We start from the raw sequence: 15392 nt of genomic DNA, 5'->3' as shown, positions 1-15392 counted from the left end.
CATTATTCATCTATCACTGCACTAGTCTACCTCAGAGTTCTCCACACAGCCCTCCAGGGGGCCAAATTCGTTCTTAACTTTAGTTCTTCTCTATTCTGAACTATTTTGTGTGAAGGAGTAAATATAACACAGGCATTGACAAGTGCCTTCACAGGAGTCATTTACCCCTTTGAATTGCTAGCTATGTATACAGTAAGTAAGGCTGTCTAACAGCGTGGTTAGAAAGAGTAGGATAATTTATATGACTTGCTCAGTCTCATGCCTAGTACATAGTAGGCATTTGATAAATGCTAGTGATTATTACCATTATTATGATTATATAATCATTTTAAGGCTACTGCTGTTGACAATGGGGTTGATGATGACATTTCTATTGTAAAAAGGAAAACATATATCTTAGGTCAAACCATGTGAAATGGACATTCAGTTGTTTTGGGTCCACAAAAAAAGGCAATTTCTTCTGGATCAATCTAATGAATAAGTTTGTTTGGTTTTATTTACTTTTAATATGTTTTTATTGTAAAAATACTGTACAGGGGGGTTACAGTTACATGAGTGGTACTATTTTTGAGACAAGTTTTCACTAGGATTCTTTCACAGGCTGGCTTGAACTTTTAATCCTCCCACCTCAACAATCCAAGTAGCTGGGATTACAGGTATGTGCCACCACACCACAATTTACAAATCTAATGTATGATAATGTATCTCATTTGAATCAATTAATTATTTCATCCTAATAAGATTTTTCTCTTCAAAAGCTGTCCCTGGAGACATATTCCCACCCTTTAGAAGTTCCTTACATCAGTCACTATGGAAAGCATACAGATGGAATCTGCTAAAGAGAAGTTGAAGGCCCAGTGACTAGGCCCAATACCTGCTATCTAAGCACATAACATCTAGCAGCCTCAACATCCCCATCTGTAGATTGGGAATAAGCATACTTTCTTCAACAGAGGCTTGTGATAAGAAGAGGAACAGAATGGGCAAGCACTTTTAGAATTTAAAATCATTCTGCAAAGCAAGTTAGATTATGCCACTTTGTGAAACATTACCGTTTACTTTTAAACTGGTTTACTATAGAAAAACTTCACATAAAACAACAGAGAATTCATGCAATCATGCCATGTGACTATCAAAATAGACCTTGATGCTTCTTGTCATGTAGATAGAACCTCTCAATAAGTAATACATACTGCTTGATCATAAAAAGAATCATACCTCATCAAGGCAAGTAAACACAAGATGGAAATAGAAAGAACCACTGTGTTTCACAAGTGAATCAGATGTCAATCTTTTACATGTATGCTTATAAGGAAGAGAGGAACTGCCTTCTCCCTTCCTTGGCAGTCTTTAAAATGGACTGGGAAGAATTGATTTTGGTTTGATTTTGCCTGGAGATAGGGATGTATACTAAATGACCTCTCAAAGTGATTTTCAAAACAATGGCTTCAGCAGTGCTAAGTTTTCTTTTGCCTTCTAAGGGCTTTCCTACTCCCTAAAGCAGGACTGCGGCTATGGAGGAAGATGATGTGTTTGGAGCAGCTACCAGCAGAGTGGGTGTGGCTCAGTCCCAGTCCTCAAGTTTTCTCCCCACATCCTGTGAACCTGGGTTAATGTGAGACACCCAGGCAGGGTCAACCTTTAGTCAGCCTCAAAGGCGCTGTTAGTGGCTCCCACGTATTCGGACTTCTTCTTGTGCCTGGTCCACATTTTCCTGAGGATGCCCGGGACACCACAGGAAGCACTGCTGCCTGTCAGCGGCAGAGAGGCCTCTGCCCCCTGGGGAAGGGTTGGATACTCTTCTGCCATCTTCTTGAAGTGTCTAGGTCTAAAGAGAAGCCAGAGGTGGGTGGGACAGTGGTCAGGTCATTGAGCCACACTTAATTTTTGCCTTTAAAAAGAGTGAACTTCTTCCCTTTCCTTCCCTCTCCCCTCCCTTGGTTTAGTCTCCAGCATGGGGGGGAAGAGAGGAAAGAAAGGACAGAGAGAGAAGAGAAAGAGAGAGAGAGAGAGAGAGAGAGAGAGAGAGAGAGAGAGAGGAGTGACTGAGCTTAGAGAGAAAGGAGTCATTCAGAGCTCTGCAATTTAAATCAGTGGAAGGTTGGCCTCTGTCCAGATGTGGGGTCTACAAGAACAGTTGTGTCAATAAGAGTCAATGACTCTTATTTAGAATGATTTGCGAACCAGAACATAATACAAGCTAAATGACTTTTTAAAAAGTTTCTCCAATTAAGTCTCAGTTCATTAAGTAATAACACATAACTTGCTTTTATAATTCTTTTGGTAACTTCTGATATTCCATCAAAATGCTCCATACTGTCCATCTTGGAGGCCTCCTGCTCAGCCTCCGGCAGCTTTAGTAATGCAGCTCTTGGGTTGATATTAGCTATGATGTGAATATGGTCAGTCTTCTTCAAGATTCCTGTTGAAACTTAGTCTCTGATATGACATATTAAGAGGTGAGACCAGGTCGGACCTTTAAGAGGTGATTAGAGCTTTGCCTTCATAAATGAATTTATGTGATTAATTTGTTATTGGTTTCTCTCAAGAGTAAGTCTGCTATAAAAGCCAGTCTGATTGTGCGTCTCCATGCTATAAAAGCCAGTCTGCTCTAAAAGCCAGTCTGACTGTGTGTCTCCATGCTATAAAAGCCAGTCTGCTATAAAAGCCAGTCTGACTGTGTGTCTCTGATATTCCTATCTCTGGACAGGTAATGTTCTGCATCTCCCTGGGACTCTTGTCTGTCATCTCTGGTGTTAGTCCCCTCCTGGGACCACAGCTGTTAGAAAAACAAACCTCTTTTTAAAACATAACTTTCCCTGAGCTGGGGGCCGGTGGCTCATGTCTGTAATCTTAATTACTCAGGTGATTGAGATCTGAGGAGCCAGTTTGAAGCCAGCTCAAGAAGGAGAGTTCTTGAGATTCATGTTTCCAATTAACCACTAAAAAACTGGAAGTAAGCTGGGTGCTGGTGGCTCACACCTGTAATCCTAGCTACTCAGGAGGCTGAGATCTGAGGATCGCAGTTTAAAGCCAGCCCGGGCAGGAAAGACCATGAGACTCCTATCTCCAATAAACCACCAGAAAACTGGAAGTGGTAGCTCAAGTGGTAGAGCACTAGCCTCGAGCTGAAGAGCTGAGAGACAGTGCCCAGGTCCAGAGTTCAAGCCCAACGACCGACAAAAAAAAAAAAAAAAGCTGGAAGTAAAGCTTTGGCTTAAATGGTAGAGTGCCAGCCCAAAAAGCTCAGGAACAGTGCCCAGGCCCTGAGTTCAAGCTCCAGGACTACCATGTGTGCACACCCATGTACACACCCATGCACACACCACACACACACACACACACACACACACACACACACACACAGAAGCCCTTACTCAGTCTATGCCATTGTGTGTTATGAAAACAGAAATGGATTAAGTTGATATTTTAGCTGAGGATATTTCACAAAGACACTAAACATTTCCCAAATACAGTTTTTCTAACTTCTGGATTGGAAGCTTTTAAAAAAAATGTTAACAATGGTTTGAAATAAGCTCTTCATGCATGATTTTATTCCATTCTCACAATAACCATTCAGGATGAGTTCTATCTTTCTTCTGTTTTTTCTTCTTGTTGTTCTGTCTGTGTCTGCCTGTCTCTGTGTCTTTTTTCTTTCTCTCTCTCTCTGCCAGAACTGGGGCTTGAACTCAGGAGCTGAGTGCTGCCCCTGAGCTTTTTTGTTCAGAGCTGGCTTATATTACTTGAGCCACAGCTACACTTCCAGTTTTTTAAGGGTTAATTTGAGATAAGAGTTTCCTGAGCTTCCCTTCCAGGGCTGGCTTCCAACTATGATCATTAGATCTCAGCCTCTTGAGTAGTAGTAGTGTGAGCCACTAGTGCCTTGGATTCTTTTAACTTTCTTCTTTCCTTCCTTCCTTCCTTCCTTTCTCCCTCCCTCCCTCCCTCCCTCCCTCCCTCTCTTTCTTTCTTTCTTTCTTTCTTTCTTTCTTTCTTTCTTTCTTTCTTTCTTTCTTTCTTTCTTTCTTTCTCTCTCCTTCCTTCCTTCCTTTTTTTGTGCTGGTGCTGAGTTTTGAACTCAGGGCCTTGAGCACTCATTCAGCTTTTTCCACACATGAAGGTACTCCACCACTTGAGCCAGACCTCCAGTTCCTTTCTATTAATTTTGAACTAGGTGAGGAAGTAGAGCCTGTGCCAGTGGCTGTGGCAGGATAGAAAGCAGGTCTGAGTCAAGAGCCTACATGCTTTGTCTGATACCTTCACGGTGGGGGTGCAGTCATGGGGTCATTAAAGTCCGTGTTGAATTGCAGACTTTCACTGCAGAGAAGGCTGTGAGGGGTGTTGGGGAAATACCCAGGCCTGCTATTCTAGCGACTGGTCTGGACAAGCATTAACAGGAACACTTGGGTTAGAGTTTAGTTTGAAACCTCTCTGTATTTTATACATTTCTTTTTTTGAGACTGGAATACGTGTTTATTTTCTATTAATAAAAGTGAATTATGACAAAGTGGATTCCGGCTTCCCCTCCCCCATTACTCCTCTGGGATTCAATTTTCCAACATTGCCAGGAGCTTTTATACATTTAGTGAAAGAATGTAAGGAAGTTAATTTTAAACAACTGGCATATAGGCTGTTCACTGATTTTCAAGATCACCCAAAGCTGACTAGCTACACATTTCTTTACTTGTGGGAAGAGGCCCCTAAACAACATAAGGCATTTCTGACACCATCCTGACACTGTGCGTAGGAGAGGCTCAGGATAGGGCTCATGACTCCCATCTAATTAACCAAAACTCCTCTGGAATGACACTTCTTCATGAAGTAGAAAGCGTGAAAAACACTTGGGCTTACTCCTAGGGAGATAGCTGATGACGGCCCAGGATGATGGCCCTCCTTTACAAGGTAATTTACAGATGTCAGGGTTTTGGGTGAGCCTCTTGAGAGTCTAAACTTTGGGCCACCCGTAGTTCTTCTTGGCACAGAAAGGATTCAGGGCTGGAAGACACAGTACTTACCCTCTCCCCAGAGCAGCTCCATTCTCTGAGCTTGGGGCTGCCGCCTCTACCCCTGCTGGAGCTTTCACTGAGATCCGGGCCACAGGTGGGATCTGTGTGGAGGGAATGGGATGGGACTGAGGACATGTCCACTCTGATGCTGCCCGGAGCCACTTGAGAGAGGAAGCACCCCTTACTTGGGCAACAGTCCTCATCCCGCTGTAGGCCTCAGACACCACAATGGGCCTTGTGAGATGGGCCCCATCTGACTCAGGGGTTTTGATGAGTCCTGAGCATCCCACTGGCCTTCAGACACTTGAGGGAGGGCCATTCAATTTGTATGAGAACCATCACCTCCCACCTCCATCACTGGTGTCCAATTGTCAAGTCCTGAGGATTCTGGCTTTCCACATTTGTTTTCCTGAATTTCTCAAGGGGCAGTCACTTGGGACTTCCTTGGTTGTGACCAGACCAGCCATATTTTCCACACTCCTCCTGGATTCTAGAATTGTCAGGAATTCCCCATAGCAGTGCAGACAAAAGTCAACTCTGTAGCCTGCTCTTCAAAGTTCTGCCATATTGAATTCTACTGTATCTATACAGCTTGGCCTTCTGGGACTTCTCTTATTCTCTCTGTGTCAGTAGTCCTAGCAAGGTGTGGTTTTCCTTTCCCAATGCGCATCCATGGCTCTGTACCCTTTCTTTCCATCTCTGGATGGAGAACTCATTTTTGCCTGTCCTTCAAAATTGCTTTTTTTTTTTTTTTTTAGAAAGTCTTCCCTGAGGCTGGTCTCTGAGGTTGATCTTTACGTCTACATGTCTCTGGAGTACTGAGTGTCTATGTGACACATTGTAGCATCTCATGCTTTGTGTGTGTGTGTGTGTGTGTGTGTGTGTGTGTGTGTCTACTTGCTTCATGTTTGTTTGGCTGGACAGTGAGTAGCAGAGTCTAGGACTTAACCTATTGGGATCTCTCCCTAGCCCTTCCACAGGAGGCTGCCAGCCCTAAAGAAACATGTACTAAATGGGAAGTTAGCTGATGACCTCATTAGGGCTAAGTCCAGAGGTTGCTTGGTTAGCTGACACCTGTTTTGTTTTGGTCTTCCATCCCGAAAGTTTCAAAGTTACCACATCCCTGAAATCTTCAGGAAATTCCAGGTCAAGGTCAGCATTATTCCCCGCCGCCTCTCCTGAGCGGCCAAAGGTTGTAGGCAGAGCTACTGTGCCACCTTGTGGCCTCTCCCAAGTGTTCCCTCTGCAGGGTGCCAGTGAGTGGTGAATGTGACACCCAGGGAGGGGCAATGGAAGGGCCTTCCATTCACTTCCTCCACTCCTTTTCCAGGTTCCCTCGGTCCCACTCACGTCACATTCAAGCAGATTGAATTGTCTGGGCTCTAGATTTCTGTCCTGCCTAAGAATAATGAGCTTTCAGCGCCCTGTGGGATATAACCCTACTGCTCTCCAAACTAGAGGATCATCATCTTCTTGTTTGTTTTTACCTCTCCATCTATATCGCCATGCTATACTAGCCCAGTTTCCTCTGGGCCTCTGCTGTAGCCTCTGCCTCTCTGACATGTGCATTATCTGAGCCCAGCCTAAGGGCTAGGGAATTTGACTTGCTTTCCTTTGTACCCATTACCCAGCCATCTTCAGATCCTCTGAGCTAGCTCCTCCCATCCCATCTCCTTTCTAGAATGCGATGACCTAAATGAGGTCCAATTTATATTAAAGGGAGGAGGAATTGGCCTCAAATAACTGCCTAGTTCTCTCATTGTACTATCAGTACATCTTGTTTCGTTTTGTTTTTGAATGGTCTCATTATGCTGCCCTGGAGTGTAACGAACCACCTGCCTCAGCTCCCTAGGTTACTGGGATTAGAACTGTGTGCCACCACACCTGACCCATCTGTACATCTTGACACCTCCAGCCACTGACAGCCCTGTTACAAGTGAGAGAGAATGCCAGAGTAGGGCCCATAAGTGGACAAAGGAGATGTGTCCCTCAATCCCCCTTCAATGAAGGATGAGCTGCCCAACCACAGGATCATGTGCCAATGGTGGGTAGCAGAAGGTTTTTAGTTTCTTCAACTATGCCTCAGCTGCAGAGGGTCACCTTGTCCAAGGTCATGCCCTCCCTGGGGCAGCCCACACTCCATGACTGAGTGAGGATGGAGCATTTAAAAGCTCATCCACTTTATCCTAGCTCAAATTGGAGAGGCAACACTTACCCAAAAGGTGTTGGAGCTAAATCATGGCTCAGCTACTTCCTCCACCCAAGCCTGAGTCCCCACTGCTATTGAGCCCTAATCTACATCTTCCACTTCAAACTCCAGATCACAGAGGCTGCTCCCTGATAACTAGACCTGTATGTAGCAGATGTTCCCAGAGGCACCCCTGTCCTGAGAGACTGGTTGTTATACAGGGAACGTTGTTCCCTCTTAGATTCCTGTGTTGAAGCCCTACTCTTTAATGGATGGTTGGAGAGGTGGTGGAGGGGTCGGTAATCTTTGGGAGGTAATTAGGTTTAGATGATGTCATGAGGGTAGATCACCTAGGATAGGATTAGTGCCTTATAAGAACAAAAGGATTTCAGAGCTTTGTCTCTCTGCCTGCCTGCCTGTCTGTCTCTCTGTCTGTTTGTCTCTGTCTCTGTCTCTTTCTCTCTTTTTCTCTCTATCGATGAATAAAGAACTTTTTTTTGTATGTAAGGGTCCTGGGACTTGGACTGAGGACCTAGGCACTGTCCCTGATCTTTATGCTCAAAGCTTGAGCCACAGCTCCACTTTCAGTTTTTTTGGTGATTAGTCTTTCCTGCCCAGGCTGGCTTCAAACCTCAATCCTCAGATCTCAGCCTCTTGAGTAGCTAGGATTACAGGTGTGAGCTAAGAACATTTACCAAGATGGTAGCCATCTATCTACCAGGCAGAGGGAAAGGGGAAGGAAAGAGAGACAGAGAGACAAAGAAACAGGTTCAGAGACAGAGAGAGACACATCGAGACAGAGACAGAGACAGAGAGAGAACTCTACCAATTACTGAATATCTTGGACTTCCCAGCTTCTAAAACTGTGAAAAAAAATCTTGTTCTAGACCCTTGGTCCTTGATCATTTATTAATGCATCCCAGCGTGACGAAGACACTCTATATTGTGGAATTTTGTTGTTGTTGTTGTTGAGAATCTACATCTCTTACTCTATCACCATACCCAGATTAGTTAGGCATTCCCACCTGGCAGGACCAACAATAGAAACCAGTTCTTTCCCTTAAGTATGAGATGCCAGTTGGGTCATAGCTTCTCACAAGAAAGAGAGACGCAGTTAGGAATATGCCACAAGTGCACAAAACAGGGTGAAAGGGCTTTCCACAGCAAAGGCCACCATTTTGCTTTTTTAAATAATCCCCAGGCAAGGGCAAAGGATGCTTAGTCTCTCTTTATGGTGCTGGGTACACAGACATGGTGGGATATTTAAAGCCCAGGTTTATTTTACTTACCAATGATTTCCCGTATGCTCGATTCCCACACAGGTTTGATGCTTTGAGTTCAGAACTCCCCCCTGAAAAGTTGAATGAAGCAGATATTACACAGTGGTACTCACAGTTCAGCCTCCTCTGGTTCTGCGTCAATTATCTTTTTAGCAAATCAATCACAGAAGCGAATTTCTCAAGGCATTGGTGCCAAACAACAAAGTCAGGCAGTAGGATCAGGCAATGGTAATTGCTGAGAGGGGCTACTGGCACCCCTATCAACCTCCCAGGGTGGTGGTGCTGCTGCTGAAACTAAGGCCTACATGGGAGAGTCAATAAAATCAATTTAAAGAGAACAGACTTGTGGAAGCAGTGAGCACCAATTCCCCATGCCTTCAGCTCCTCTTCCTTTCCTCCAGCTTTAGGTCACAACAAGTTAAAAAGGTAAGAGGAGTTACATTTTTGTTGCCAGGATCAATTACATAGCACAGTGCTCTTGATCACCCTCTAAATGAGAAACAGAATCTGCCATGGGAAGTTCAGCCCATAAATTGGAAGGCTTATGGGATCAGAATCCTGAGACTGGCTACATGAGAGGTATGGACAGAGACTCTCTCATTTCTAATCACCATCACCCCTGTGTGTTTTTATTCTAGTACTGGGGCTTTAACTCCTAGCTACTTGGAGATAAGAACCTCTTGGATTTGTCTGTCAGTCTCCTAGTAGCTAGGATTACAGTATGAGCCATCAGAGTCAGCTCTAAAACCTTTCCTGGGACACTTGATCAGGAATAGTCTGGTCTCAATTGCACTTCAGCATGTGGAAACATTTCAACATTAATAAAATGAAAAATTACACAACAACTGTTAAATCAAACTTTGTAGGAGGCCATGTATTTGGACTGGGCACCTGCTCTGGGGCCAAGAGATGAAGGAATAGAGATTGTAGTTCCAATAACTGAACTTTACTGGTTTCACAAAGTCCTTATAGCCACTTAACTGACTGGATCATAACTAACTAGTCAAGTGGGTGATGGACTAGACTATCAACAATTAAGTTGTTTTCTATGCTTCCCTTCTGCTTTACTGTGAGTGGTTTGATCCTGTTGTTGGTTGTAATTCAAAGAATCTGTTCTGGTTTGAGGCACTGTCTAATTCAAGTCATTTTTAACATTTTATTTTGCTTGCTGAAATTAACTCTGCAAAATTGAATTGTCCTAAGAGGTTTTTTTCGTAGTAAGACTACCAAAATCAAACTATCACCAATGATGTTCTTGAATAAGTAGTGGTAGCAGCTAATATATATTTCACTCAGTGTGGGTCAGGCATTGTGCAGAGATCTCAGTGGTAGAACAGTGGGTGCTGTAAATCTGAACCGTGGTCTCAGCTAGGAAAGGACCTCTCAGCTTGTTTGCATGAGTTGGTTCTGAGGTCTCTGAGGTCATCTCAGTGAAGTCTCCCAGGCAGCAGATTTCTGCCAGGCTTATGGTGACAGGATGTAGGTGTTAGGGATGGGGGGAACCTAAGGTTCTCTAGATTCCTTCGAGAAACTCCTCTCTCATGAGAAGCTGTATCATCCTATTTCTATGGCTCAGCAGGAAAACAAAAAGCAAGACCAGAGACATACAGCTTTCTGAGAGGAGGAAGTAAGACAGGAAGTAAAAGGAGGGGCTGGTGCCTAGACTTTTCTTTGGAGAGCACCAGGGTCTGTTTTTGGCTCAGAAATGCTCCCTCCTACCCATGCTGGAATCTATCAGATTGGAGGCACTGAGGAATTGAATCAATGCCCAGCTCAATCTATTTCTTTTTTTTTTTAAACCTGACTAGCATATTCTAACATGAGCTGATTGTCAGGCATTGGGCAGATTCTCTCTATTTTATAACTTTCTGCTCTTGTTTTTCAGACTAAAAGATGAACTTGGGTTGTCTAAATTGCCACAGACTATTTAGAAACGCATGAAAGTAACCAGACTTGATGATGGTACCTGTCTGTAATCTCAGCACTCAGGAGGCTGAAGCAAGAGGGTCATGAAGTTTGAAGACAGTCTGGCTACATATAAGATTCTTTAGAGAGTGGTATGCAAGTGACCTCAAAAAATGAAACCATTGGGCTGGGAGTGTGGCTTCTCTGGTAGAGTGCTTGCTTTAGCAAGCATGAGGCCCTGAGTTCAAACTCAAGTACTACCAATAACACATACATATACAAAACAAACCAATACAAAAACTAAACAGTTCGGTAGTCCTTCTCTCCTGGGGGAAGAGACACTGGTGGGGGACTCAGGAAGACCTGAGATTTTGTCTTGGGATCTGTAGCTGACAGGTAGAGTGACTTTGTATATAGGGCAGTTTCTGCAGCACAGTGTTCTCCTCTGTAAACTGATAGAGGTTCTTTATCTCCACCATGCATGAGAACCATCGAAGGGAGAGGTGCCTCCTAAAACAAAGACTGATGTGTTCTAACCCTGGAATTTCAATAAAATTGACATTTCCAACCAATTTCCAGCTGCTGCTCCTGAGATGGCATTTTGAGAACCATTGTACTGGTATGTCTAAGTGTTTGCTACTTAATCCATTATTCCTGAGAAGGATCAGCACCGACACCTGAGAATTTCTTAGCTACATAAAACCTTGGGGCTCACCTAGTCCTCCTAAATAAAAATCTGCATGAAAATGAAGACTCCCAGATCATTCCTTTGCATGCTGAAATTTGAGAAGCTTGACTATAAGTTTACTTCGTGATTTTGTAGCAAAGAGAAATCTTCTGCCTCTTTTTCCATACCCACATGCACCCACCCCCTCACCTATACATAGACACAGAAAAATCTATCTTCTTTTAATCTGCAAGGCAGATTGTGGTTTCCCAATGCTTTCACTCTGTATATGTCCATGTATATTCGATCACTTAACTAGAGAATATAGCTTGATTTATGTGATCTTATACATTGGCTCAAAAGAGCAGACAGGCAAATTAAGAACAACAAAAAAAGGTAGTATAAAAACAAGAAGCACCCTGCATCTTGTATATACATTTATCTAATTTGGGGAGGGAAAAAGGAATAACAAAATGCTGAAACAAGGACACAGGATGACTCATTGCAACAATGATACTCACAAGACACTATGCTGGAAATGAACTTTACAACTTGGGTCGTGGGGAGAAGAGTAGGGGAGGGCAAGGATAGTAGGAGAAAAACAAAGGAGGGGGTAACAATGTTCAACAAGAAATGAACCTATTGCCTTACTCTTGTAACTGTAACCCCTCTGTACAGTATCTTTACAATAAAATAAAATTCTTTTAAAAAAGCAAAGAGGTGGGGAAATGGGCAAGAAGAATAGGAAAAGACCAGAGAAGGAACACACTCAATGGAGTCCTCCATACTATACAAAATTGTTAATGCCCAAAAGCTTTGAGAAGGAGCCCTGGACTTTCTGTCATGCATTTTTGGAGTTAAAGCATTAATCAGTTTAGATTTGGACATAACAAAAAATCCTAAACTATCAATAAAAGCCACAATATTATTCTAGATTTCAATGGTGGTATCTTATTTCACTTCTTAGTATGGAAGTTATTTTTAAAAATAGCATCCAAGCCAGGCACTGGTGGCTCATGCCTATAATCCTAGCTACACAGGAGGCTGAAATCTGAGGATTGAGGCTTGAAGCCAGCCCAGGCAGGAAAGTCCCTGAGATTCTTATGTCCACTAAGCTTCAACAAAAAAAAAAAAAGAAGAAGAAGAGGGAAAAAAAAGAAAAGAAAAAAATAAAAGGTCAGAAGTAGAGCTGTGGCTTAAGTGGTAGAGTGGTAGAGTGCTAGCCTTGAGCACAAAAGCTCAGGAACAGTGTACAGGCCCAGAGTTCAAGTCCCAGGGTAAATAAATAAATAGTATCCAAAACAAAATTCCAATATTTCCATTTTTCAGAACAGATTTCAAAAATTAAATGTTTTTATTTATTATATCATCCAAGATTAAATGAGAAGCCTTCCTTCCTTTCTTCCTTCCTTCTTTCCTTCCTTCCTTCTTCCTCTCTCTTTGTCTCTCTGTCTGTCTCTCTGTCTGTCTCTCTTTGTCTCTGTCTGTCTGTCTGTCTCTCTCTCTCTCAAATATATAACATGAGCTTCCTTCCCCTTTATGGGTGGTGGTTTTCTCCTTCCCAGAGCACAGTGATTGACATCTTCTGAATGCTGCACCTGCTAGCTGTGGAGCCAGATGGCTCGCGCCTGCCACTTCTCTGGGTGGAAGGTGCTGGGTGTTGTAGTTGATGCCCTGGAGCAGGTGCTTTTGTAGTGAATACTCCGTTTATTTGGGGAAAACGCAGGTGCTCACTCACCTGTGTGACTGAGACCACCGGTTGGACCCTGGGCAGATCTCGGCCCCCAAAGAGGTTTAGGGGGCTCTGAGGTGAAGGACTCACTTACCAGGCCTGGTAGGCGTTTTGGTAGGATGGGCGCCCGGTGGCCTGGCTGTCTGGAGCCGGCCGAACCTGTGGCTGTCTCCGGCATCGCCCCTGCGGTCACCGCGGTAAGGCAGCAGCTCCAGGGCCCGAGGCGCGTACAGGTCGGACTCGATCACCACCTGTCCAGCGGAGGGCGGACAGCGAGGTTAAACCTCCGCTCAGCACGCAAGCCCTACAGCCCCAGGACCGGAGGTTTGTGTTGGACCTTGTGTTGGTAAAGGAATTTGTGTAGACTTACTTAGTCCAGGGAAAGCAAGCAAGGGGACAGAAGTGGTCTTTTCAGCTGACTTCAAACTTCCAAATAACGGCGCGATGGTGCGACAAAATGAAGGTCCTAGCGTCCCTCCATAGCAATCCATCACAGGACCCAAACCCATGTGCCCAAATAGGGTACACCAGCTGCTCCCTGGCCAGACATGTGTTGGTAACAGAACAGGCTATTAGAAGTGGGGATGGTTCTGGAAATCGGGGTTTTGTGGTATTTGTAGAGAGGGGGACAGCACCTTTGTAACTGCAGAGGACTAGGTTTTGGGTGCTTCGGTGAAGGGAAGACATCAGGAAGGAAGTGTTGGGCCCAGATTAAAAAAACAAACAATCGGAAATCCCCACCAGCCAAATGAGGCAGGGACTGCTCCCCAGCACTCCCATTCCCTTGCACCTGGGCCTGTCAGGGAACGTACAGCTGGTACAGCCGTGTTTCGCCGAATGCGGCTGCTACATGGAAATCCCAGTAAACCAGGACTGATTGCTCACTGAGATTTCTCTTTTAAAAAATCAACTGCAGCAAAACTATTTCAGGAAGATCCACAAAGGGAAGGCCCCCCCCTCTTGGGATAGGGTCCACCACCATGAACCTTAAAAATTGTAATAAAAATACAATTAATCCTTTGCATTTACGGGCTCTGTAGCCATAGGTACAACCTATTGCAGATAGGAAGTGTTTGAGAAAATCCACATCCAGACTTGGTTTATTTCCCTTATTCCCATTCTCTGAACAATGCAGCATAACAAAAGTACTCGGCATTTCATTATTTTAGGCAATGTAAATCATCTAGAGATTATTTAAGGTATATGAATGGGCTGGGGTGTAGCTTAGTGGCAAAGTGCTTGCCTAGCAGGTGCAATGCTCAGGGTTTGATGCTTAGTACCATTAAAAAATAAATAAACAAGATGTATGAAGCTGGGCACCCATGGCTCACACCTGTAATCTTAGCTAGTCAGAAGACTGAGATCTGAAGAGTGTGGTTTGAAGACAGCTTAGGCAGGAAAGATTCTCATTTCCAATTGTAAGATTCTTATCTACAATTCATCACCAAAAAGCCTGGAGTGGAGCTGTGGCTCAAGTGGTAGAATACTAGCCTTGAGCAAAAAAAGCTCAGGAACAGCACACATGCCCAGTTCAAGCTACACACACACACACACACACACACACACACACACACGTAAATAAGTGGATGTATAAATTTTACACAAATAGTACACTATTGTATGTCAGAGATCTGAACGTGTCCTAGAATCAGTCCCCCGAGGGTACTGTGGTATGACTATACTTAGGGAAATAATTTAAATGTAAAAACTGGAGACAAAGAAGAGTTGCCATTTTCTCTTAATATGGAGAGTCATGAAGGGAAATCTTAGCAGTCTGGACTCTAATCCTGCATATTTTTCCATATCCAGGACAGTAGGGTCATTCATTCTGAGTGCCCTCACCCTCAGGAGCTCCCAACACTGCAGCTTCTCTGAGTGTGCACTGCCCAGGGCTGGCTCCCTCCTCCCACAGCTGTTCTGCAAGGACAAGGCTCGCTCTCTGCCAGATCCTGGGCCCACTATGCCTCTGTGAGGGAGGCGACGGCCCCAGCTCCGCAGCCCAGACTTCGGCAGATCCTCTGCACTTGCCCACGTAACACAATTGTGTTGCTTTTGGGAGGTGCTGAGGCAAAACTGAATTTAAAGAATTATGATAGGGTGCAATTTCAACTGAGGGGAGAAAAACCTGAATCTTTAATAAGCATTGTTGGCGATAAACAAGCCATCAGGGAAATGAATCTCTGCTCATTTCTGGAAATGAATACTTGTCAGATCAAAGCTTCAAGTTAAACAAACTACAAGCACAAATATAACACATTATCTGTGTTACATGGAATGGGGATTATCTCTATGTTCATAAAATTCTTACAAACCTATAAAGTTTAAAAGAAACAGAAAATTGGGCACTTAAAAATATAAATAGAGGAGCTGGGAAGGTGGCTCAGTGGTAGAGTGCTTGCCTTGCATGCATGAGGCCCTGGGTTCGATTCCTCAGCACCACATAAGCAGAAAAAGCTGGAAGTGGTACTGTGGCTCAAGTGGTAGAGTGGTAACCTTCAGCTGAAGAGCTGAGGGACAGCGCCCAGGCCCAGCGTTCAGGTCCATGACAACCACCACCACCATATAAATCTATCTATCTATCTATCTATCTATCTATCTATCTATCTATCTATCT

At 44.0% G+C, this 15392-nt stretch overlaps 1 protein-coding gene across 1 annotated transcript in view; it reads right to left on the bottom strand.

The window, feature by feature from the left end:
- Positions 1-1641: 1641 nt before the first annotated feature.
- The window catches only part of LOC105999460 (chromosome unknown open reading frame, human C8orf46), a 20016-nt gene continuing 6265 nt past the window's right edge, over positions 1642-15392 (bottom strand). Inside the window, exons 3-6 of the mRNA XM_013034484.1 lie at positions 12873-13029; positions 8484-8545; positions 5016-5107; positions 1642-1828 (exon numbers count right to left, since the gene is read on the bottom strand). Of these exons, the coding sequence (XP_012889938.1) occupies positions 1642-1828; positions 5016-5107; positions 8484-8545; positions 12873-13029 (498 nt within the window). The remainder of the gene's footprint in view (positions 1829-5015; positions 5108-8483; positions 8546-12872; positions 13030-15392) is intronic.

This window comes from Dipodomys ordii, unplaced genomic scaffold (genome assembly GCF_000151885.1).
Source record: "Dipodomys ordii isolate 6190 unplaced genomic scaffold, Dord_2.0 Scaffold190, whole genome shotgun sequence".
In the NCBI taxonomy this organism is placed as follows: domain Eukaryota; kingdom Metazoa; phylum Chordata; class Mammalia; order Rodentia; family Heteromyidae; genus Dipodomys; species Dipodomys ordii.
Note: the sequence above shows the minus strand (reverse complement) of the source record. Positions and strands in the feature narration are given on the sequence as shown.